Genomic DNA, 27,253 nt, shown 5'->3' with positions numbered 1-27,253 from the left:
CAGAAGTTCCTAGCAAGCAGAGGTTGGCTTTCTCTGAATTTATGACAGGATACATCCCCCTTACAAGGCTACACACTTTACAACACAGCATAGGGCAGTTGACTTTTGCAAGATTGTCATTCTGCTGAAAGGTAAGACTGTGGTCTCAAGTATTTTCTTTCAGAACCAAGACTAAAGTGATTACTTTTTTAATCTTACTAAACCTTGTGCCTGCCAAATTCATCTTACTTTTATACATAAATGGTAACAGCTAAACATAGCGACTCCAGTTGTATTATTTTAAGGCTCAGTGTGCATAAATCATGTTGTTATCTATTTTTTATTATTTTTCCCAGAAATTGCTAATTTTACATCATGTTTCTTTAGCTTTTTTTTTTTTTTTTTTTGCATTTGTTTTTACAGATTTGAAGAAAACCATCTACTTTGAGGGCAAAGCCAGGTGCTTTGAGTTCACAACATGATAGAAATCTGTTGTGTGGCTGCTGCTTTTATATTTTCGCTCTTCTGTGAAACATGTGGTTTAGTAGTACCTCATTCCACAGAGTTATCATCATCAGCCAATAACTCCACCATCATAAAGCCTGATCTGAGCGCCCAGCTGGATTCTGCAAATATTACCAAGGCCAGAAGAAAGCGTTATATTTCCCAAAATGACATGATTGCTATTCTAGACTACCATAACCAAGTCAGAAGTAAAGTCTTCCCACCTGCAGCAAACATGGAATATATGGTGAGTGAGAGCCAAGACCAACTAAATTAAACTGTTAAATATTTAATGTTTAATAATGTTAAATATATATATACATACTGTGTATAACATACTGTGTGTGTGTGTGTATATATATATATATATATATATATATATATCTTATCATGATCTAATTTATCAGTATACAGTGTGAAGTTTTAGCCCTCTTGATTAACCACTTAATCAATTTATTCCGTTATATCTTTTGTGTTTGGGTATAGACACATCCTACCTTAGATCACTCATCTCTGTTTTAGATGCTCCATAACATTGTATTAAAATATCTTCGTATAACTTATTTTGAGAGTTGACCATTAGCATTGACGTTGTCAGATTCTGCCATTTTCAGTGAGATCCTCTGACAGTGTACTGGCATTGTGTGTTGGTATGGCTACATTCACACAATAGTGAAATTAAATGGCTGTTGGCTATTTTGCACCCGTGTGCCCATCTACTTTTTGGCCACTATCTTTAACGCCCATTTAAAAAAAGATGTAGTTAATTTGCTTTTTGTAAAACCCAACCCCTGCAGTGCCCTCAGTATACATAATGCCACTGGTCACCCAATGCCCCCCCTTTAATGCTCCAGTATATATAAGTGCCTCCACATTGTGCACCAGTATATATAATGTGTCCCCAAGGTAGTGCCAACATATCCTTTAAAAACAAGCAAAAAAAAAAAAAAACATTCACCTCGTCAACTTGCACGTGAAGGAACACTTGGTCTGCATTGGAGGCACCAGGATCTGCCGCTCCCAGTGTTGTGACGTCACAATGCTGGGGGCATTCCGTCCTGCTGCTTCTAGTATGGAGCAAGTGTTCCCTTGTATGAAAGTGGATAAAGTATTTTATTTTAACGCCTGAAAGCCCCTGTTTTTACATACTGTACCCATGTTTAATGACTGTCTAAACAGCGCCATTTTGCACAGTTTTGTGAATGCAGCCTTAGACAATGTCAAGAAATGAATGTCTTGGCTCGGCTTAGACAAATCTTTCATCCCCTCTGGTAGTTTCTGACCTTAGTGATGGCAGCTGCTCAAACACAAGCATTGATTATAGTGCTGCCCCCTAAATTCTGCTGCAGTAGCCACCTGTCCTTGGGTACCTAATGGTAAAACCTGCCCTGGGAGCATGCCAATATTGAATTGATTCAGAATTTGACAGGAATAAGACCCATATATCTTATTAAGAAAATGTAAGCATTTGGAGGTACAGTATTATGTATTTCAGAGGTTGTATGAAGTCACTATACGGTTGTACGCAGTAGCCCTTACAATATGGTTTCTACACTGTAAGGGCTTGTGAAACCCGTGCCCGTGCTGGGGACCACAAATTGCGGTCCACAATGCACGGGCACCGTCTGTGGGGCAGCCGCATGGGGATCGTGGACCCATTCACTTGAATGGGTCCACGATCCCTCCGTTCCGCAAAAAGATAGAGCATGTTCTATCTTTTTGCGGTGCGGAGGCACGGAAGAGAACCCCAGGAAGCTTCCGTAGTGTGGCGTTCCATGCTTCCGTTCCGCATCTCCGGATTTGCGGACCCATTGAAGTGAATGGGTCCGCATCCGTGATGCAGAATGCACACGGAACGGGGCCCGTGTATTGTGGATCCACAAACGAGCCCGAACTGCTAGTAACCCTTATGGTATCTCCATGGCACATCTTCCCTCACACATGTGAATGTTTTAGGTATATATATTACCTTTTGCTTCACAGACCTTAGTTAGTAGGTGCAGACCATACTGTAGAAAAATTTTAAAAAGTCCACAAGGTATCTGTTAGTAGACAGTAAAAAAAAAAAAAACAGGCAATCTCAATAGCTTTCTCATACCGTGGCCGTAACCGTAACAAACCTCAAAATGAAATAATGCACAATGATTGGCTGAAACAACCAGGTTTTGCATTCTCAAATGATGAATGGTTTGAGTAGCTGTCAAGTAAAGGATGCCAGGAATAATACATTCCAGAACTCCTCTGCTTTTTCCACTGTAAGCAAAACTGGTAGCAGTACCCCATACAACCTATAGGAGCGCTGTTGGAAACAATGTCAGCAACCTAAAAAGCATCAACTCAGTTACAGTAAGTACTGTGAAAACTGATAAGTAGATCTGGACTGGGGAGTCATTATTTTTTAAATAGAGCATGTTAATGGATATGCATAACTTTAATGCAGTGTAGTATATTCTCTTACCTTACAAACTCTTCAGTTTATTTTCTAACTATACTGACTATATCAATTGAATTGACAACTGTAGCTATTCCTTTTTTCAGTACTAACATGTAATACTGATAGTACTTTGCTTTTAAATACCGATATTATGACATGCACCTACCTTATAGAAGTATATTCTTTACCTATGCAGTAAGTCAGTGACTGACTCTACTTTGAATGATTTGTTTGGCCAATAAGTTGGTCCTTCTCGGACGACCCTGTGTGCTATGACCTGTTGTTTTCCTTGGCATGAGCTTTTCAAACATGACTCGTTTCCTGGACTACATGAAAAGTTGTTTGTAGCCCCATTGAAAAAACACTCTGGAAACATGTTCTCCATAGATGTTTCACATTCTTACCTGTCTAGAAACACTTAAAAACTCCTCCAAGATCTTTACAATGTTTGCAATAGCAGTGGCAGCTCCAGTGACAACAGCTGGTTACCATGTTCTTGAAACTGCAGACCACCAACAAGCCCTGTACAATGCAGATGGTACATAATTGATGGCCACATTCTCTGACTTCCTCTAGGTTGGTTGATAGGCTTTGATGTTTCCTGTACGGTCCAGGTCAGTGGTAACCATACAAGTTTAATGAAGTGGTAGTGAAGTTTTAAAAGAAAAACATCTGCACACCAAGAATAACAATATATTGCTTAAGTGTAGTCTATCTATCTATCTATCTATCTATCTATCATGGTAATCTAGTTGCTCTCTAAACATATTATATAGTATACACTTTTTGTAGTAAGCATAGTATCTTCATGGGATATACGTGCAGCCCCCCATGGTTTGATTCAGATTCCATGCCATGTTTTTGTTTTCATGTTTGCCCTTTTGTGACATATCATGGTAATATTGCCCTATTTCAGGGGTTGTCAACAACTTTCTGTAAAAGTCCACTTGAGTCTGCCATCAGCGGAAGGTTCAAGCTTAATAAAAATACCCAGGCCAGAGTGTGGCTTGACTAGGAGGACATTGCTTGGTCTAAGGGCCTGTTCACATCACCTTAGAGAGTCTTTCAACAGACAGATACATTTGGAATATCCCAACGTACAGTATACCTCTGACAAAAGGCTCTAATGCATGCTACTTTATAGACATAGAATGGTATGTGTCTTCCATAGTCCCCCATGCTAAAAATATATATTCTGCACTGTATGTTTTTGTGGGATGCCTCTGTGAATGTTGACACTCCTTGCTACTGCCTGTTTCATCAGCTCCTCATGTCTCCTCTCCTATTCATTGCGCTTCACATATCCAGTGTCTTCCCCTTCCAGTCCATTATTTGCATCTTTGCCCTTGGAACTTCGTATTCAAAGTTCCCTTTTTGTATCTTCTGCTATCCTGGATCACAGTACTGCAGGTCTCCTCGTGCTTCCCTTGCTCTGTATCACTGCTCCCTCTCACATCTCTAATTACCTTCTATATTACCCCCTCGGCATCACCAGTCCCATCCTGCATTACAAGTTTCCTTCTGCATTGTCCACTCTACATAGACGGTCCCCTCCAGCATCACCTTTTCTATTTTCCATTCTTAATATTTTAGATGTGCAAAGTAATGGTGAAGATAACTGGTATCCCTGGTGTGGATTCTGACCGCTTTCCACGAGTAGGGTACCTGTGCTCTATTAGAGCATATGCAGATCATAGAACGTGGAACCCACCATGTACCCCCTCCATTATCCAGAGCAGAGAACAACTGCAAAAATGGCCGCTGTGTAGTTCCAGACAGACTGTACAGTCCTAAGACTATGGTCTGTAAACTGGCACAATACGGAGCCCACAGGACTCTATGAGCCCATCTCGGCTCAAATTCTAATGGTTTATCATTTGCTATGATTTCATCATATGATTTCAGGAGAAGTATATGCTACAGATGGGACACGAAAAATAGAAACTTGTTCCCCTTTGTTCAGGATAATGCTTATGAGACCTCGTTCTTTAAAACTGTCTTACAGTAAAACTCTTTGTTGCACTTAGCAACCAATCAGAACTCAGCTTTCATTTTAGCGGGACAGTGTGCAGCAAGCCCCTGAGGAGCGAGGATAGGTGTAGTGGAAGATGGAAGTGATAGTGGCTCTGGCTGCAGAAAGTCTATCAAAGTGGCTTTCCTCACACTGTTGCTCCCTAGGGCAAGTGCAGTGAAAGGAGGGCACTTTTTGCAGGGCACTCCCTGGTGTTAGGGCTCCTGCGTGATGGTAGTTTGGGGTGCTCTTGGTGTCAAAATTTGTATGGGTGCAAGGCAGGACGTGTAAGGAGTGCAATGGCGGGAGTATGGTGTAAGAGTCAGTAACCAGGCCAGATTTAACAGAATAAACGTCTCTCTTTACTGTAGTGCAAAATGGGAGTTGCAGTATTTCAAACAGTCTAAGAACATGGTTCCAAAAATGTAAAGGGCAAATCTTCCCCCAGAGGATTTTGTCTGGGTGTAGGCTAGGTTTACATTCTCCCTCTGCAGAATCTGGGGCTGTCAATAATGTTTTTGGTAAGATATCAGTAATATGCTACTGCAGTATACAGAATTAGTGAAAAGACCAACCAGGTTGCACCATCGTGTAGATGGTGTCTTAGAAGTATTCCACTCACAGCAGCCATGTCTAAAGCTTTTGATAGTGGTTTACCTTACTGACTCCGTTTTGTCAGCTGTTACAGATTCTGGCATTTCTCTCTCTCTCTCTCCAGGAGTATTCTAACGTAAAGATGGTCCTCTCTTGGTAGATCATGCAGAGATGGTCAGTCTCTGTAGCTTGAGGCCCAGTACTAAGGAGCGGAGCACAAGGACTTTTTCTCCTCTATCCTTACCTGCTAACATTACACTCTCCTAGACTAACACTGGTTCTAAATCTAAACCAGCTTCCTAGCTGTCTTAAATTTAGACCATTTACTCCTAAAACAGGAGTGGAAAATGATATATGAGACGAGCCTGCCGGCCCATCCCCTTACCCGCCCATGCCTCGCCCCATTTTGTAGATCTGGAGTGAGCGAGGAAAAGTCGCAGATTGTGGCGCAAATAACCTTTTCGCCACAATCTGCACCAGAAATACGCCAAAAATAGGCAAATTTCTGTTAGTAAAGGACTCCCTATGTCTTTATATAGGGTTTTCACTTGCCAGCCAGTACATTTCCATTACGGCAGTTCTAAAATAATTGTAAATGACTTTTTCATCTTAACTTTTTGTACCTTTTTTTTTTTTTATCTTGAATAAGCTCCTATCAGTGGACCTTAGAAATGCTCAATGCCTATTGTTGCTTGGTATGACCATTCATTGAATGTCAGGTATTTGCCTTACGTTGTATAGACATAACACAAAACAGATGTTAAATGACAAGCTGAATTCCACTAATTGAAGTCAATTATTTTAATGAATGACATTCTTGCAGTAGCATAATGTTCTTCGGTGGGCAATGTGCCAAAGTAAGGCATTTCATGTCCTATTAATATTTCATTTAAATATGGATGTAATTGTAAGTTGGAGCTTTCATCATACACCTTGTCTAGTTGGTTCTCGTATTTCTCAAGATTGATTACATATCAGCGCATGACACAGTGTATAAATTATGTTAACAGTAGTCAGCAGCATAGCAAAGCCTGTCCATGTCCACCGAGTCCAGCATAGCGTAATAAAGATAGCATAGCATATCTCCCTCTGGAAGTGTAGAAATTCTGGACTATGGAGAGGGAATGTCAAGAATGATCATCTGTTTCCTTGACATGTACCATCAGTAAGCCAAATGTGTGCAGAGACAAATACGCTCCTCAACATTTAAATTGCAACACCACGAAGGAAAAGTTGTGGAATTATGGAAATCACAGAATTAATAGACAAGTTAATAATATTATTAATAATAATAATAAAAATAATATGCAAATGATAAAAAATAGAAACATAATAATCTTGATTCATTCAGTATCCAGTATGAGCAAAAACTCACAGAAATGCACATTTTCATTCCTCGGTATGCTATCAATGAGGTCATTAATGGTTTTCTGAGGAATGTTCTGCCACGCTGAATGCCCTTGGGCACACAAAGCATCAAGATTCACTGTTGGAAGCTGCCTTTGCAATTGCTGACCAATCATGTCTCAGATGTGCTCAATGGGAGACAACTCCAGAGATGCTGTAGGTCATGATAGCATGTTTAGGCCATGCAGACTGCTCCTAGTAGCTTGAGCAACATATGGCCTGGCGTTGATTTGTTGGAAAATGGCTCCTGGGACATTTTGAAAAAAATGGCGTTACCGCTGGTCCATGACCAAATCAATGTCATGCCAAGCTTTTAGTGTATCTGAAATGAAGACTAGAGGGGTCCAGCTACCATACATTATGCCACCCACACCATAATCCTGGGAGTAGGAACAGTGTGATGTTCCCTTGTGAAGGCCACTTCATTGCATGGTCTCCAGATCAATCTCCAGCTATCATTGCATTGGAGACAAAAAGTGGGACTCATCGATGAAGAGGATAAACCTCCATTCCAGCTTCCATTGCTGTCTTGCTGTGCACCATGATAGACTTTAAGAGCGGTGACGTGACATCATTGGAACACCTGAAGCTGGAAGTCTCGGTTGTAGACTAATATCTTGCAAATAGCTTCTGATGGTTTATGTAGACACTGTTTGCTGCCCTAAGCTTGGGATGTGATGTCTAATTTCACTTGCAGTACAGAATGGATCACTACTCGCCATTCTTTGAATCAGACGATTGGTCCGTGCAAAGGGTTCACATCTGTGCCCCTGTTGCTGTCATTCTAGTTCATCATTCTCCCAACCACCGGGACATTCAATGTTGAACAGTGTGGACATCTCAGCCTAGACATGTAGGAATCTGCTGGACTGCTACACCAAGGTCTCTCAGTTCAAGGATTCTGTCCCTCTCAGTTTGTGACAAGTGGTGATAACTGGCATGTCAATGAACAGGAGGCATCACACAATCATGCCACATGACTTGATTTGATTTTTGAAGTTTCATTTGGCTTTCAATCATTTTTTTATGCCCTTCCCACCTGCTACAGATTGGCATTAGCGGGCTAGGTGCTTGAAAATTTGATAATTTACAGATACCTCTCCTGCCTCTATTTGCATAACGTTATGACTTGTCCTATATATACACTGTATAATTAAATTAGTAGAAGCATAAAATAACAGCACGGTGGCTCAATGATGAGCACTGGTTAGTAATTACAGTATACTGTACACTGATTCCTTGTGATCAGGGCTGTCTTTAACGCAGGGCAAAAGAGGCCGCTGCCTTGGGCCCAGTTGCTCCTGGGAGGCCCAAGGCAGCTGCCTCTTGAGCCCTGCTGCGGCCCTGGTGACAAGTGGGGGGCGGCGGCAGGGCACAGGGAGATGAGCGGTTCCATTGTGGAAGCACTCATCTCCATAGTCATCTGTAACGGTGTCCTCAGGACAGCGATACAGATAGATGTGCTGCTGCGGAGCAGGGGAGGGAGAGGCGTCTCCCTTCCCCTTTCCTCTCATAGGCTGCAGGCACTAGGCCTGCAACCTATCAGAGGCCGATGCAGGCGGCGAGATAACGTCATTGCGCCGCCTGAGCCGTACTGCGCGGGACACAGGCCGGAAGAGGCCTGCATCGCATCGCTGCCAGCCCGATGGAGGTAAATATAAGTGTTTATTTTTTTATATGGTACTACTTACTGGCACATGATTGGGGGGCATTTATGGGGGCACTTGTTACTGGCGCATGATTGGGGGGCATCTATGGGGGCACTTGTTACTGGCGCATGATTGGGGGGCATCTATGGGGGCACTTGTTACTGGCACATTATTGGGGGGCATCTATGGGGGCACATCTTACTGGCACATTATTGGGGGGCACTGTGGGGACATCTATGGGGAAACATCTTACTGGCACATTATTGGTGGCACATTTTACTGGCACATTAATGGGTGGCACTATGTGGGCATCTATGGGGGCACTCCTTACTGGCACTTTATTGGGGGCATCTACTGAGGCCACAAAGAAGGGGTATTTTATATGTGGGAAGGGGGAAGAGGAACACTATGAGGGCTTCCACGGTGGCCACAAAGAAGGGTATTTTATATGGGGGGGCTCTGTATAGGGGCATTTTATACTGGGGAAGATTATGGTGGGTACTATAGAGAAGGGGAGAGTGGAGTACTATGGGCTCATCTATGGGGGCAATAAGAAGGGGTATTTTACACTTGCAAATTATGGGGGCACTAGGAAGAATGGGGGGAGAGAAGCACTATGGGGGCATTTACTGGGGGCTCTATATAGGGGGATTTTATACTGGCACATTATGGGGGCCCTATGGGGACATTAGCTCAATTGGGGGCATTAAAATGGGGAATTTTCTGGACTGGCACATTATAAGGAGAATTATTACTACTGAGGGCCATTATGATGGGCTTTATTACTACTTGGGGTCTATGGGGAACATGATTACTATTATGGGCACTATGGGACCATTATTACTTCTGGGGCACAGTGGGGACATGTTGGGGGCACTGTAGGAGCACTATTACTACCATGTGTCCCCTAGCAGAGAATTATTCCTATTGATGGGACTGTGGGGGCACCTTGGCAGCTTACCACAATTATTTTTTGGGGGACGTTATGTTTACACTATTAGTGTCAGGGGCACTATTTGCTGGGTGCAGTTATTTTAGGGCACTGTGTGCCAATAATTATTGAAGGGCACTATCTGCATGGTACTAGTATTATCAGGGGGTTTATCTGTTTCTGCAGTATAGTATTGGGGAGCACAGCAGCACAGTATTGGGGGTGGTAGGATGATTTGTCCAGAAGATGGGAGGATGATGGAAAAGTAGTAAACTAAGATTTTGTTGGTCAAACTGCAGAGACAAGAAAATCCCTGAAAAATTGTGGTCTGGTCTGAAGGTCTGAAAGGAGAAAGTGAGGAAAGAGAACATCTACATCAAAGAGATGTCACTGGATGTAAGAGGTATGTGGCGCTGTATTAAACAAACGGAACTGCTTTTTGTGGACAGCAAAAAACATACGGCCGTCTGAATGAGCCCTTAGACGGCTAAGGAAAGTGATTGGCTGCAGTGGACACATGCCATATACTGGCACACCTCCGCGGCCGTCTGTATCCAAGCAGCTGGTGCTGGAGAAAAGGGTGCATGGAAGATCATTTTTTATTTTAGGCTATTACATGGCTTGTCTGAGATTTTTAATTATCCCGGACAACCCTTTAATTATTTGTAGAGTCATTAAAGACAGGGGAATACTGTTTCGCTTTCTGACACTGAAAATAGGCAGTCAGAAAATGCCTGTCCCTGGTGAGGCCTAGCTGGACCTGTTGGCTATTACTATTTTATCTTATCCATACATTGGGACAAGAAACAACAGAGTTAACACTTTAATTGCTAAGTGTGTACCCTTGTGGGAAAGGTGAATAAGGCTATACACTGTACCGTGCTGTTACGGAACAGACACTAAATGACTGGCACTACTGTATAAGTACTACTTGTTGACTGGCACTACTGTAACTGACACTACACTTTGATACTGCTTTGTAGCGATCTGGTTCCTACTTTGGCTGACATTCAGGTAGTTATATTACTGTAAGGCTGGGAATGTAGACAATCTGTTTCTGTATGCTAATGTATTTGTCCAATGCTTCTTGAGGTAGGTTTTCCTGCATTACAACTTTGTCCTCCAGAGGTCGATACTGGTTGCATGGTCACCAGAAATTGGTGCTGGAGTGGAAACTAACCCTTGGTCTTTATAAGAACCTGTCCTATGGGGTTTGGGCTGTACTTCGTGTGACTCAGAGGTTACAGCCCTTACAGCTGCCCTTCTTCAGGATCCACATGAATCTCAAAATGTTGTAAATAGATTTTAGTCAGAAGGTCTAGACCAGATAACGAGAAAGAAATCTGGAAATTTACAACCACAGTCATCAAAATTTTATAAAAGCTAAATAAATAAGAAGCCAAATTGATTCAAATGTAAATGATAGAAAGCTGATGCTGTCCACATGTGTTACCCATCAACATCTCCTTTATTGTAAGCAGGTGTATTTTCAGAACGAGCTTAGGTATTAGTTACATTGGAAGAGGAAGCATTTGTCTATTTTGGAATGTCACTATTTGGATTGTATTTAATCTATTGTTTCTGTTTTGCTAATGTTATATAACCTTCATTCACCTCTGAGCTTGGCCCAGTGTACAGTAGAGGCTGTCTTGTTACATTTTACATATTTTCCACAATTAAAAAGGCCAATTGTATTATGGAAATTCTGGCTTGTCTAAGATGGTATTCAATAATACATCTCAGTCTATTTGTTTGGTCTGCATTTAGTACTGAACCAATATCAAGTGATCCATTGTTACAAAGCTACTGGGAGCTGGAATGTATCATGTTTATACAGGTGTTGCCTTTCATTCATTATAGTGCAAACTAATAAACTGGAGAAGACTAAAGGAGCATTTACATATACACCGACTGAGCATGCAATTATCAAAAACGAACTGTTCCTTCCCCATAACTGCCTGCTCATCAGTGGAGGAAAGCACTGGATTTACATGCAAAAATCACCTTCACTATATGGGGATGAGCAATGGTTATTGCTAGTGTTGAGCAAAGAGAGCTTTAGATGCTTCATCCAAAGTCGTTTCGTTCGAAACTTTGGATTAATACTGTACAAAGATCCGTACAGTATAAAGATGTATGGGCTCCGATGAGCTGAAGCTAGTTATTCACGTGTGACTTCATTGAATAACTTCTGTAGTTGATTTTTAAAGAAGAAAACCACTTAAAAACTTAAAGCCAAACTTGGCTTTGGTTTCAACTAACTTTGGCTCATCGGAGCCTATACATTCTAATACTGTACGGAGACGGATCTCTGTACAGATCTCTGTAAGTTTTGAATGAAGCAACTTCAGATGTAGGCTCCGAAGCTCACTTCGCTCAACACTAGTTATTGCAATCGCTCATCCTCATACAGATTCATTGTTTCTAGACAGCAGATTGCTGTTCACACAGCATGATCTACTGCCTATGAACGATGATTTAGGTGTCTGCATAAGCAATGATTTCACCCAATGAATGTGCTTCTTGCCCATTCATTGGGTGATCTGCGGCGCCTTTACATGGGCCTATTAATGAGAACAAGGATTTGTACTAACTTTTGTCCCTGATAATTGCCCCTTGTAAATCCAGCTCAGTTCAGCAAATGGCATTTATCATGTAGATAAAGTTAAGACACATACTAATGTATTGTGATTGTCCATATTTATGGTTTTCATTACATTATACATTACTCATATCCAGGGGTTACAACCACCATGTAATCCAGCATTGGTGGCCGTGCTTGCACATTATTGGAAAAGGATCCGGCCTCTACACTACACTTTTCAGAAACCAATACTGCTCTATGGATTCCTTTCATCTCACCAAACTGAAGACATTGGGTGAAATATACACCCTTCCAGCACTTTCCCTGTCACAGGTGAAGTTGCAGATAGCTGGGACTTATAAATAAACGACCGACTGGCTTGATCCCAAACTAAGGAGCATATAGGTGAGCCCTATAAAACCCTAAGAGCTCTCCCTGACTGATAAGCACATGCAAGGGTCTCAATAGTAGACTATTGCATGCCCACGTACCTAAGACTATGTGACACCTGATAATAGTGAGCAGACACGACCACCGGCTCCCTGCACTTAATACAGATGGAGTCAGGGTCACCTAGAATCAAGCCAGCAAGGAAACACAATAAAGGAAAAGACTTATCTGAGCTAACAGCAGCAGCAGCCTCCAGCAGTGAACACTTCATCCAGGAAGTAGTATAAACCGCAAAGTGAGGCAGTGTGGGAGGGAATATAAAGGAAGACAATTAGTCTAAATAAGTGACACCTGGCAGAAGGAAAGGAGATGACAAAGTGAAACCAAAACAAAGAACGTCATACAAGAGGTTGAGGAGAACGTCTGTCAGACCTTCTCACAGAACTGGCGGTGACATTCCCACACACATTGTTACACTTGGTTCAAAAGGATGTGCCTTAAGATAAAAATTTTAAGTCTACCAGTCTAGAGCATCTCATCTGTAGAAGCTGTCTGAAGTTGTTTTCAATGTTATTTCTAGTGTTCAGCGAATCGAAGTCCATAAAGTAGACTTTGATCTGAATTTCAGGGAAAATTCGATTTGCCGCAAAGCTGAATTTCCTTGTGCTTTGTGGTAACAAATTGATTTCCTGAAATGGCTATAATTATTTTTATTTTTATTATACTTACCTCATCCATTTGAGAGTGAAGAGCTGTCCAGTGCCATCTTGATTAAAAATCCTGTGCGAAATCCATTGCGTGGTGACGTTATCACGGGCCGCGCAAGATTTCCTGCTGGATCTTCAATCAAGATGGCGGTGGTTGGCTCTTCACGATCAAATTTGTGAGGTAAGTATGACTTAATTTATTTATTTTTATTTTACACTATAATATTAATGTCAGATGCAGCAATCAGCAATGAACGTGGCATCTGAGGCGTACGACGGGGTCATTGCACCCACTTCTTACATAGAAATATGCTTTATGACAAAGTAATTATTTATGAAGTGAATTATTTTGTAAAATTCGGCGGAGCAGCTGAATCAAATTTTACAATACTTCGCTCATCTCTAGTTATTTCCTCCAAACATATTAAAGGGCATCTGTCAGCAGATTTGTAGTTATAGAACTGTCTGAACTGTTACATGTGCGCTTGGCAGCTGAAGACATCTGTGTTGGTTCCATATTCATATTTGACAGCATTGATGATTGACAGGGCCAGGTGCAATGAGCAGGACCGTGGTACGGTTACACGGACGCCAGATTATGCAGTGGGTCAGGATATGGGTATACAAGTCTATAGTTTGTTTGTGGCGCCAATTGCAGCGTGCGCAGGGTACTAACACAGGGCCCTTTAAGGTGTTGTAACTCACGTACCAGGTTAGGAATGCCAGAGTGGTATAATGTCTCTGTATTGTAGTGGGTATAGTGTCAACGGTGTCTCCTACCTGGGTACGACTGGACTCCTGGATCCTGGTTCACTTGCAATAAAATGAGTGTGCTGCTAGTAGGAGTAATTGAGGGATTTGCAGCAATAATTGAGATCCAGACTTGGAATAAAGTTCAAACTGGTCTTTACTTGATGCAGCTTTAATCCGTGCGAGATATAGCAATAGTCTGAAGTCCCAGCAGGTATTGGCAATGTATGGCAGGAATCTATCTTCTGTTTCTATCATGTGCCTGGAGCTCTCTGCAGGATAAGTCGTCTGCTTGTGGCTCTGTAATGTGGCAGGAATTTACATCTACTGCGCTATCTGTCTTCTGCTGTATTGGGGACTGACTAGCTGAGGAGGAATTTGGCTTCTCCTGGTCTCTGGACGGTACTCACAGTTGTGCTCACAGGGTATGGTTCTTCCTGGAGTTCTGGAGATGGCTGCTTGCTTTCCACCAGCTGAGGCTGAAGGCTCAGGCTGGAAATGATGATCTTTTGTCTCAGCCGAGACAAGATTCTGGCTTGGATCCCTAGAACTGGGAGCTCCTACAAGCACAGCCTTCCCCTAGCAGGGGTGGCTGGCCCACTAACTGAACTTCCTTCTCTCCCCATGAGGCAGGACATGGGCCAGCCTACTTCTGCTCATAGAGGGGGAGCTAAACTGGAATGTACTAATCCAGTCTAGAAACACTAAACTGTACTAAGTCCCTTCTAAACACATTGCTGCCACCTGCTGGTGAACATGAAAATGACAGCAAATACATTTAACAAGGGTTTCAATGCACATTTTTGAGGATGTGATGTTAAATTACACAGGATGACAATGCAGATACACTTAACAGGTTGTAGGGGGTAAAAGAGTTTAGTAACATAACTCTGGGATGTTACACAGGTACGATGACATTTTCAAGGCCTGCCCTGTCAATCCTTTTGAGATGGACCTCTTCCAGTCACCACTTCTCAGCTCCAGACAGTGGTAATAAGTGGTGGTGTCTCCACTTGTCATATTGTCAGTGGCTATTTAGGAGGAGTGGGATCCAGCACTAGTGACATACAAGGATCTTTAAAAAATAAAAAGCATAAAAATTTACTAAATATGTGTATTTGCCAGGTGACTGGTGTTGGTAAGCAGGCGAGGGGGCATAAAAACTGGGTGACTCCCAGAGAATCTTAAAAATCTGGCATGTCTGGTTATGTCATGTGACTGTTGTTAGGTCTCCTGATATACTGGTCTTAGTAACTCTCCTTTTGCAGTTCCTAGTTGCCTGTATACTTACCTTTGGGCTTACATAACATAGGTAAGACAAACATTTTTAGGCATAAATTATAACATTGCACTAAGAAACTGTAGGTTAACTGACTTGGCAATAATTAACCATTCGCAGTGCCCCACTGTTTGTACAGAGAATGGGGCAAGCAGAGGCCATGTTGTCCATGCGCCCACACCAGGGAGTACTCTGAACTGTAGTACTGTGGTGAAGAAGAAAGTCCTGGCAGGACAGTACCTAGATGCTTTCTATTAAAATTCTGCAGAAAGCAATGGAGTAAACAGAACCTGATTTTAAACAACATAGGACATAGTTTCTAGCAGCTGGACTATTTTATTTTAGACTGTTGTAAAGTATACCAGATTATGTTACAGGAAAGAAACTCCTTTATTGGGGATCTACATATGCTATTATTTAAATTTGTTTTATAGAAAGCACACCAGAGGAGGCAAAATCAGAATTTGACTACAATTAGGTCAGCCATGTCTTGAAAATAAATACATGTTCTGTTTTTTTTTTTACAACAAAGGCAATCTGATCATTTTTGCATGGAAAACAGATACATTGGCACACAATGAGTTGGTTTTGGACTCTTTAAGAATAAGTCCATATATCCAGTATTAAGATAATAAATTGCTGAGTGCAAGCCTGAAGTCTCCAAATTCTTGGAATGTTGGAAAGGTTTCATGTCTCAATAGGGGGTGTTTGTGGTTTTCTTTTTTTCTTTTTTCTTTTTATTTGTAAGCAGTTTTAAGATTTTTTGAGTCTTGGTCACTGGTAGAATTTAGTCTTAGATAGCAATGTAATATATAAAAAGGTAAATTTATTAAGGCTGGCATTTTACTGGACAATCTTAGTAAAAAGTGCAATGTGCACGTGAGTAAAATTTGCCAAAATTATTAAGAGGTGCAGCTTGGACTGTCCTTAAAAAACAAAATGAATTTATGGGGGAGGGGGGTTGCAAGGGAAGCTTATGAAGACTGGCATTTCATACACTTGATTTAGTTTGCTCTACAGTGAGATGTGCCTAATTTATTAAGATATGCAGGCCTCTTAAAAAATCTGTGTGTCCTAGTCAGCCTCTTAATAAATTAGGCAAATCTCCATGTGGCATAGAGGGCATAGATTTGAGCAATAATTTACGCCAGTTTCTTGGATGCATTATAGTCAATTTGCCATACCACAAGAGACCACGCCCCCTAAGCCCCACCGACATCACAACCCACTTCCTAGATGAATCCCATCCATACTTTTCACCACTTTTCAAGTGGAGAGAAAAATCATAAATTTTAGCGCAAATATGGCGTGGAATTATTACAAGTTTTTATGCCAAAATAATGATGTAAATCCATAGATACATTCATTCCAAAAAGTCCACAGAGAAACTTATCACAGATGATAATCAACCTGATGAAAAGGTAGCATTGGATCTCTCTGTAGTGCACCCCAAACCGGGAGCCTGTGTGTGTGTGTGTCTGTATTGGGTGTGTGTGATTTGCTGGGGGGTGGGGGAGGCAAAACGTTTTCCTGTTGCACGTAACTAGACCAATAGTATAAATAATGTGTGTGAGTTGAAGGGGTTGTTTAAATTTTTTTGCATTGTGGCCCAAAGGCCTGAAGTGACACCTTGCTGAAGTGACACTTTTCCAGTCTTTTACAGTGTATATCCAATCTTGACTTTCCAAAATGAGTTCTGGTTGTTTCCCACCCCTTCACACCCTCTCCACTTTAGACAAACCCTACTTTTTAGAAGGGTGGTTTGGCAATAAGCTGATCACAATGATTTGGGAATCCTAGATTGTAGCAGCAGTATAAACTAAGAGTTACAGGACAGGACAGGTCCTCCAGAGTGAGAGAGAGACTTTTTATAACTCTTCTTTAGGGTAGGTTCACATCATCATTTTGCTTTCTGTTTTTCTGATATTTTTGATGGGACAAAAAGCCCTCCAAGAAAGACTCCCCCCCCCCCCCTTCTTAAATAACGGGTCACAGACGGAAGTGACTAAAATGAATGCAAAAAAAGTACAATGGATTGTCAAAATAAAGGATCAATTTTTTTCTGATCTGCTAGATCAGTAGAATGGAAAGCAAAATGGTGATGTGAAACCTATTGTTATGGTCAATAAATGAAGAAGTGATCCCTCTATAACCCAGATGTTCCTAATAGGGTATATGAAAATGAGTTAAACCTCTTTAGAGATGAGATGCGAGTACTGGAATATTTTTCAAATGCTTTTTTTTCATACTCTGCTCATTGTGGCACACGACTTGTCAATATAATAGTCTACTTAGCTTAGGTCGCCCAGACAGCAGAGGCTAGAGAATTTAGATGAAGCTTGTAAGAATTAGAAATGGAGCAATTATTACCAGCTTCTCTATAATGACAATGCTGTGTGCCACATCACATGGGGCATTTCATGGTGTTAATGACCTCATGTAGTGATTTTTACTTTAACTGGTATAACACCAGAGTAGAGTTATTTATTATATTATACTGTAGGCAAAAAAATTGCTGTGCATTCTAATTTATTTCCTTTATCGTATACTGACAAACTGTTCATCATGTAAAGCATTATTACTAAAAGCAATTTTTTTTATACAGGTGTGGGATGAAAGCTTGGCAAAGTCAGCTGAAGCCTGGGCTGCCACATGCATTTGGGACCATGGACCGCCCTACTTAATGAGATTCCTTGGTCAAAACCTCTCTGTGAGAACAGGAAGGTATGGAGTTATTCACATGATTATTTTTGACATTATGCTTTAGTATACTGTACAATGTATGTTAAGCTTTCTAAAACAATAAGACCACAAATGACACCAGTGTCTTCTGATGGCCTCTCAATCACATGTCACATAGGCAGGAATATGGGAGTCAGGCAACCCTAAGGGTATGGCTACACGGCCACACTGGTGTAGAGGTGATCCCATAGAAATGGGTTGCAGTGTGATTCTCAAGTGTGCCGTGACTGCGATCCCTGAATCATAAAAAATCCAACTCTGCTGCACCCCATTCATTTATAAGGGATCACTGCTACATTGTGATGCCCTTGTGATTCTGGCCATGACCAATGTCACCGTGAAGCCGTACCCTTAAGGTAGACTCAAGAGGGATATTCTCAAGAAAACCATCTAAAAGAGAAGCTTCCTTTGTTTCCAATAGCAACCACTCACAGAACAGCTTTCATTTGTTTTAGTGCTCTTGGAAAAAAGATAGCAGGGCTGTCACTGAGTACTTAACATCAATTAAAAGGCAGAAATTGAGACGTTTAAGTCACACCCCTTGGACCACCCAACATCTCTCAAGTGGCCCATAATGCCCACAAAACACCCACTTTAGGGCCAGACTTACACAAGCCCCTTTCATGACCTAATTTATGCGATTGTCCTGGCAAAATGTTATTAGTTGCTGTTGGCAACAAAGGCATTTTCGCTTTTAGCAGTAGTTCACTCAGAGCTTTTGATGTTGATTCCGACACAAAAAGTACACCGTAATTATTGTGGAAAAATGCATCAAATCTGTCTCCCAATGTTTTCAATGGGAGACAGTGACTGGCGCTTCTTCTTTCAGTGTGGTGGAAAAAGAAGAGTTCTGACCTATCTTGCAGTGGTTTCCATGTGGGAAGCAGCTCTGAGACCACAGCTGGTGGCTAAAAACTGATCAGCAGTAAAGAAACCTTCAGGGAAGTCACAGCACTTTCAATATTGAATCAAATCCTTGTGTTTATTCACACTGGAAAAAAACCAGCAATGTTTCGACACACAGGTCTTTCTCAAGCTACATATGGTCACCATATGTAGATTGAGAAAGACCTGTGTGTCGAAACGTTGCTGTTTTTTTTGGTGTGAATAAACACAAGGATTTGATTCAATATTGAAAGTGCTGTGACTTCCCTGAAGGTTTCTTTACATTTGAGGGGTCTCTGAGGCCGGGTCCTTACGTCACGAGCACCGCCGCCATAACACGGACTAGTTGTTCCAGTAAGTGGTTCTGTCCTATTTCAGTCTTTATGTACAAACTGATTAGCTCCACTGAATGTCACTTATCAATTTGCAGATCCTCCACAGAACCCATGGCAGAAACCCAAGGCTCAGCTTTCTGATGCAGGTTCCATAGGCAAAATACTCATACTTTTACCCATGTGACTTCATAAATCTCACCCAATGTGTGCCTAAAAACTGATGCACGTGCCTTGCACTAGATTTATTATGTGTTGTAGACACATTTTCCACCTTACAATATCTGGAAAAGGCATATGGCTTAGGGCTCATGCACACAAGCGTATTTTTGGTCTACATCCAATCCGCATTGTTTTGGGATTGGATGCGGACCTATTCACTTTAACAGGTCTTCAAAAATGCGGACAGCACTGTGTGCTGTTTGCATCCATACAACCATTCCATGGCACCCACAAAAATATATAACATGTCTTATTCTTGCCCGCATTATGGACAAGGGTAGGACAGTTCTATTATGAGCTGGACGTTCCGTAATGCACCCATCCGGTATCCATGTTTTGTAGATCTGCAATTTACTGTCTGCAAAAATTTTAATGTTTGTGTGAATGAGCCCTTAGCAAAAGGAGTGTGGCTTGCCAGAAATCGGCATGGTTTAAAAACCAAGAGTTGGAATAAGCAAAGCAAAAGTGCTTAAAGCTCGTCTGTGTGCGGAGGATCGGGCTAATAATCTGGAATGAATGCTCATAGAAATGCTGATTTTCAATAATTGCCAAGTAAAATGTGTCGCAGATCACCTGGTAAACAAGCAAAACGCTCATTAATCTGGTGGTTTGTGATTTAGGTGGCACATAAAATTGCTCTGAGTAAACAGGGATGTGCTGCTGACAAACAATGAACCTGCAGGTGGAAGAAAAAAAATCACAATAGCGTACAGAAGGGATGATGGCTGCATGTAAATGCAGCTGAATAATTGAGCTATGATAGGGAGTTAATGCGTCCTTCCCTAACATTGCCCTGCTTATCGGCCTATGAAAATGGGCCCCAACATGTCTAGCAAGATGCAACAAGCCTATCATTCTGATTGAGGCTTAGGGTCCATTCACACGTCCGCAACGGGTTTTGCGGATAGGCGGATCCATGGATCCACAAAACACGGACAGCGGCAATGTGCGTTCCGCATTTTGCGGACCGCACATTGCCGGCACTAATAGAATATGCCTGTTCTTGTCCACAATTGCGGACAAGAATAGGACATGTTCTATTTTTTTCGGGAACGGAATTGTAGACCCGGAAGTGCGGGTGCGCAATTCCGTGTCCGGGCAGCACTTCGTGCTGCCCCATAAAAATGAATGGGTCCGCAATTCCGTTCCGCAAAATGCAGAACGAAATTGCGGACGTGTGAATGTACCCTTAATGATAAATTTGGAATTTCTAATACCTGCCTGGTTTTATTTTTGTGCTGTCTAAGTTTAAAGATATTATTATTCTTTAAATTTATGTATTGTATGTCCTTTTGGATATGACACAATAAAGATAATTGTTGTACTACATGTGTGGTGTTTGTAATTTGATTCTGCAGTTATGTTCTCACACATGATTTTTTGTTGTATGGTTGTTTTAGTTTGGTTTTCTTACTTTATAATCAGTAATATGTATTAGCTTTCTAAGTATAGAAAACCTATATTCTCAATATGGTAAGTAGTGTATATGATATGTACACAGCTTAGCCCTCAGTATGTTGATGTCTAGCCCTTCCAATCAAGGGGAGGGGGGAGTTTGCAGCACACAGCAGTGTTACAAAAGAAATGCTCCAAGGATTCAGCCCCGCCCCTGGTGCTCCAATGTGCTAATTTGCATATGAATACAATTGCAGATATCTGTGCAGCTGTTTGTCATACAGACAAAATAAATTTATCATTTTATTCAGCATGATCAACTATAACAGGCAGCATGCCTGGTGGTTTAATAGGGTTGATCATGCTGACAGGGGCTCTTTAAAGTGTAACTATACTTTCAAAATTATTATATGTTTTGTTTCAGACCCTACTCCCCTACCAATTGCTAAATCAAGGAGTTAGAGGCGTGCACATTGAGCACTGTCTCTTCTCGCTGTTAACAACAGGCTTAGTAGAAAGTTTATTATCCTGTATCCAGTCCACCTTCAGCAGCAGAGAGAGACTGATTATATCTCCCCGTTTTTGCAAAGGTGAAGGAAGGGAGGGGGACTGGGTTAAGCACTTAGATCCCACAATTCAAAACCTTTGATATACCACTATCACACTATCAAAAGTTTGAAAGCGCAATTACACTTTTAGATAGAAATAATAAGTCTGCCACAAAGTGTCCCGATGTACAATCCCACATGTGCTGACCATCCCACTGACCAATCCAAAAAATAGAAAAATATGATAGTACTCCAATATAAGTTATATACTGCTGAACTCAATACTCATTAATAATGCATATTGCACCAAACATTGCTGATCAACACTGCTGCCACATAGATAATAATGTGTCAATTTGGGTAATGAACCCTTCATCAACTTTAGGCTACATTCACACGACCGTATGTGTTTTGCGATCCGCAACTTGCGGATCCGCAAAAAAATAATGATGACGTCCGTATGGCATCAGTTTTTTTTTTGCGGATCCATTGTAACAATGCCTATCCTTATCCTCAAAACAGACAAGAATAGGACATGTTCTATTTTTTTCGCAGGGCTACGGAACGGACATATGGATGCAGATAGCACACGGTGTGCTGTCCGCATTTTTTGGGGACCCATTGAAATAATTGGGTTCTCATCCAATCCGATAAAAAAATGGAACGGACACGGAAACAAAATACGCTCGTGTGAATGTAGCCTTAGGGAGTAGGATACGTGGTGAGAGCAGTTGGCAATCATGAGACATTGCTTGTGTAATACAGACACTCTACTACTGTAAGCATGCATACTGTTGGCTGGCATTGCCAGGGTAGTAATATAATATTCGAAATCCCAAGTATCTCTGTAAAAAAAATATTTCTTTGTTTAGATATCAATCTATTTTACAACTAGTAAAACCATGGTATGATGAAGTAAAGGACTATGCATTTCCATATCCTCAAGACTGCAACCCCAGATGTCCTTTAAGATGCTTTGGACCAATGTGTACACATTATACCCAGGTAACATCCCCGCTTTATACTGTGTTTTTTTCCCCCCTATTTCTGTGTTCTGGCAACAAACCATTACTTTATGTCTTTCCAAAAAGATGGTTTGGGCAACAACGAACAGGGTAGGCTGTGCGATCAACACTTGTCACAACATGAACGTCTGGGGTGCCGTATGGAGAAGAGCTGTCTACTTAGTCTGCAACTATTCACCCAAGTAAATGCAGCTATCTATCTATCTATCTATCTATCTATCTATCTATCTATCTATCTATCTATCTATCTCTCTATCTAACTGTATAGCTACCCATCTAGCATGTAATTATCATTTTCTGTTTTAGGGGAAACTGGATTGGAGAAGCACCATATAAAGTTGGGGTTCCATGTTCTGCATGCCCACCCAGTTATGGAGGCTCTTGTACAGATAACCAATGCTTTCCAGGAGTAACTTCAAACTACTTATATTGGTTTAAGTGAACTGATCCAATTCAGGATATTATTTTCTTTGAATGCAAATTTTTGAATGCTGTAAATGTTTACAGTAGCAAATGGGAAATGTAGCGTGTTAGCTAATTGTAATATCAGTGATCAAGCTTATCCAGATACAATCACTGATCAGCAACATTGTCACTAATATATTAAACTAATATATTAAAAGCCAGTGCACGACTTTACATACGTTGTGCCATTTCTACTGCCTTGCTACCGCTGGAACTCAGTGATAGGGCAGGTGTATTACAAGCCTACTGCTCTAATCTAAACCAAATGCAAATCACTATACCGTTCTATGGATTTCAATTCTTGCACACAAAAATACTTGTGTGAGATTTGTGTCAAATGTTCTGTTTATTACATATCAGTTTTGGAGAGAAAACCACGGCCGGCCTAAGGTGCCTTGTGCATACCTTCTGTCATATTCAAACCATGAAACCATATAACCATACCAATCAGTGTGTAATTATGAGCACCATACTGTATGGAACTAAATAAAATTGCCATATATTGTCCAAATAATACTGCCATACTGTTACCTAAACAGCAGTGCTACACAGTGCTGCCACTTCCATACACAGCAAAAATGATGTACTATACAGTAGTGCATAAAAAGTGAATAGCACCATATAGTATGCAAATAATTCCATCATGCAGTGATCAAATAATAGCTTCTTATAGACAGTAAAAATACTGTACAGTACAATGTCTGAAAAAAAATAATTTTGCTATACAATTAATATTAGGATTAGTGATCGTTACAAGCCTCAGGTCAGACTGCACAGGTCACACTCACCAGAGGTCAGCCCTGGGTAAAACTACTTGGCCAAGAAAATACATAAAGGGGCAAATTTATGAAAACTGGGGTAAAGGAAAACTGGCATAGTTGACCATAGCAACCAATCAGATTCCACCTTTCATATTTCAGAGCTCCTTTGGAAAATGAAAGGTGGAATCTGATTGGTTGCGATGGGCAAAAAAGCCAGTTTTGCTTCACACCAGTTTTTATATATCTCCCCCTAAGACCTAAGAATTTTGGACACATGGGGGGTCATTTATCAAACTGGTGTAAAGAAGAACTGGCTTAGTTGCTCATAGCAACCAATCAGATTCCTCCTTTCATTGTCCAAAGGAGCTGTCCAAAATGCAAGGTGGAATTTGATTGGTTGCTATGGGCAACTAAGCCAGTTCTACTTTACAGAAGTTTGATAAATGACCCCCTTGTTTTTTACTTCTTATAGTATGAATATCTATAGCTGAATAGAACATACTCTATGGTCCTCAGTAATTCTATCAGTTGTAAGTGTTTAATATTAGAGGACCAGAGGTGCTTTACTAAGTTAATTACTGCCCCCAGCTAATCAGCTGTTTGAAGGGGTCATGGTGCTGGTGGAAGCACTGCGTCCTCCTCATTGTCTACTTAGAAGGGGCAGTGCAGGATATTGCAGCTTTGTTCCTTTCACTTAAACCTGAAAAATCCCCTCCACATTTCATTTTCCATATGTAGGTTTTACGTATGTCTATGTATTTTACTGTTCAAAGTGTTATGTTACATAACCTCTTTCATTCAGGTTTTTTATTTGATTAAGTTACATTAGGTGCTGAACATTCCTTTTGGTGCTATGTGCGTAATCAAGTAGGATCAGGAATTTATGTTATATTTAAAATGTAAATGCACAAATGCGAGTGATTCAGAATTAATTCTTCATTGTCCAGATGTTCACATTTGCATTTCTTTTGCTTTCCGTTAGGAATTCTCATGCTTTTCATGGCATGAATAGTTTAGTTTATAGCTCTATTAAAGGTGTTTTAAGGACTTTCATATTGATGGCCTATCCTTAGGATTGGCTATCAATATCAGATATTGATCAGCCAACGATCACCCGACGATCTCCCCGATCAGCTGTTTTGGTCAGCTGCCAGCCCTAGTAACTGTACAGTGGATGGTAGGTTCCATTCACTGTGTAGTTTCCAGAGCCTGCGTACTGCATTCACTTAAAGAGGACCTTTCACCGATTCTTACCCTATGAACTAAGTATACAGCCATGTAGAGCGGCGCCCGGGGATCTCACTGCACTTACCATTATCCCCGGGCGCCGCTCCGTTCTCCTGCTATGTCCTCCGGTATCTCCGTTCCCTAAGTTATGGTAGGCGGAGTCTGCCCTAGCGCTGGCCAATCGCATTGCAGAGCTCACAGCCTGGGAGAAAATAACCTCCCAGGCTGTGAGCTCTGCGCTGCGATTGGCCAGCACTAGGGCAGACTCCGCCTACCATAACTTAGGGACTGGTATCTCCGCCTACTATAACTTAGTGAGCGGAGATACCGGAGGGCATAACGGCAGAACGGAGCGGCGCCCGGGGATAATAGTAAGTGCAGTGAGATCCACGGGCGCCGCTCTCCATGTCTGTATAGTTAGTTCATAGGGTAAGAATCGGTGAAAGGTCCTCTTTAAATAGGAGCTGAACTGCAGTATTCTGCACAACCACTATACAAGTGGGCAGAACCTTCTGTTTCCAATTCCATCCACGGTCTCTGGTGTCCCGAAACGGCTGATTGGTGGGGAATTGGGGATGTTAATTAATATCTAAGTACCAGAATACCCCTTTAAAGGAATCCATCAGCACCGAAAGACCCCCCAAACTATGGTAAGTGGTGTTTTGTATAAGTGACGCAGAGTAAGAATATGTATTTTTTATCTTCATACTCACTTGTATTCTGATGTGCTTCCACAAACAGTAGTAAAATGTGAGGTCTCCTGTGCTCACAAACAAGATGAAGAGGACTCAAAAAGAGTCCTCTCAATGTATTTTACTGCTGGTTTGTGAGAGCACAGCGTCAAAATGCGAGTGAGTCTGAAGATAAAAATTATATAATGAGACTCAGCATCACTTACACTATATACCGCTTACTATAGTTTGAGGGGTATTCTGGAGCTGACAGATTTCCTTTAAAGGAGCTTGGTTGCTATCTGAAATAAAGGTAGAAATTCCACAAACGCAATCAAAAAATTAAAAATGATAAAAAAGAATCCACAATCAACACTGCGAAGTGGCAGACATATTCTCCCTATGAAATGCAGCTTACTGGGGCAGTTTTTATTTTGTTCTTTGTATGTTTTCAATTCACTTACTTCATCTACAGTTACCCCGTTCTCCTAGTTGGCTGAGCGTTGCATGACCTGTGATGTCAGCTTCTTTCTCTGCTCTGACGACGTTCAGTGCACAAGCCTGAGGGAGGAGGAGCAGGTCTGCCGCTGTGCACAGAAGGTCACTGTGGGCTGTGCTGGTTGGAGCAACAAGCTTAACTTTCTGCTGGACTCTTCAAACAAAGTTTTTTTTTTTAAGGGCAGATAGCATGGTCTGATATCTTTATGTATAAATCTATAATCTATGCATCATCCTGCACAATCAAATGCCTAACAGCTTAGATATGAATATCTTTTATGTTAGAGCAGAGGCTATGTGATTAATCTTTTCCTCCACTACAATGCTCCAACTATGTCTTGTGACATCCCAGTTGCCCATTACAGTTGCGGTTTGCTAGACCCCAGGTTATAGACAGTTATGCTGCAGTAAATCATAATTGCAACTATTTCACAAGTAAATGCCCTCTCAATAAAAAGTTGCAGTCATTTTGTAGTTTTAAAGGGCAAATCCAATCGATCTAATTTTTTCATATATCAAAGATACATGTGAGAAGTTCACATTGGTGAAGTCTGTAATCTGGGTTCACCATTGACTACAGACAGTGCTAATACCAGTCTACTAAACGTTTGCCACTGCCCAGGGATTTCAGTCACGGTACTGGAAATTTGGCATGCCATTCTAAGCAAAAGTTCATTCAAATCAATGGCATTTTGTGTAATGGAAATATGGGAGTGGTGCCTAGTAAATGTAGGCACACTATGGAAATCTTTGGTGGTGATCCAGGGTCATCTTTTAACATGTGTTTACTGTATGACAGATCAGATCATTTTATGTAGATTTTAATTTTAGGCTAAGTCAGAGAATCTTGACCTACATTTATATTTACTGTACATGGAATATATTCCATATAGAAATAAAACCATGGTATGAATTAAAGAAGACCTGCCACCTCTTCTGCCTTTAGTAAATACATATATTCCACATGAAATAACAATACTGGCGAATTTTTACCTACAACTCTACATTGTGCTGTTCCTCTGTGATTCCACTTTTAAATTTATGAATAAATTGACAACTGGGTATTAAAAGTTAAAAATAGTCACACCCAGTTAAATTCTTGGAGGAATAAAAAAAGGAATGGCACAATGTGGAAAAGCGGCTCTAGAATTGTAATTTAATGAGGAATTTAAGAGGAATATTCAAGCTAAATGCTAAAACAGACATGTCGGGGATGGTGACAGACCTACTTTAAGTACTCTTACCCTTTATTTGCCCTTAGCC

General features: G+C 41.1%; 1 protein-coding gene across 1 annotated transcript; it reads left to right on the top strand.

The window, feature by feature from the left end:
• On the top strand, positions 1–22,958 carry PI15 (peptidase inhibitor 15). The gene is made up of 6 exons (XM_040432762.1): positions 1–131; positions 403–730; positions 17,825–17,943; positions 22,216–22,348; positions 22,435–22,550; positions 22,675–22,958. The coding sequence occupies exons 2-6, from the start codon at positions 458–460 to the stop codon at positions 22,808–22,810; spliced, it is 777 nt and encodes a 258-aa protein (XP_040288696.1). The 5' UTR covers positions 1–131; positions 403–457; the 3' UTR covers positions 22,811–22,958.
• Positions 22,959–27,253: the final 4,295 nt, after the last annotated feature.

Source organism: Bufo bufo, chromosome 5 (genome assembly GCF_905171765.1).
Source record: "Bufo bufo chromosome 5, aBufBuf1.1, whole genome shotgun sequence".
Taxonomy (NCBI): Eukaryota; Metazoa; Chordata; class Amphibia; order Anura; family Bufonidae; genus Bufo; species Bufo bufo.
The sequence above is the reverse complement of the archived record's forward strand: the minus strand, read 5'-3'. Positions and strand labels throughout refer to the sequence as shown.

Excerpts from the sequence above, each read along its gene's own strand:
- PI15 (XM_040432762.1), top strand. The coding sequence starts at position 458 with ATGATAGAAATCTGTTGTGTGGCTGCTGCTTTTATATTTTCGCTCTTC. Across the intron at positions 22,349-22,434 it reads TGTGTACACATTATACCCAG|ATGGTTTGGGCAACAACGAA; the intron begins GTAACATCCCCG and ends CTTTCCAAAAAG. Across the intron at positions 22,551-22,674 it reads GTCTGCAACTATTCACCCAA|GGGAAACTGGATTGGAGAAG; the intron begins GTAAATGCAGCT and ends TTTCTGTTTTAG.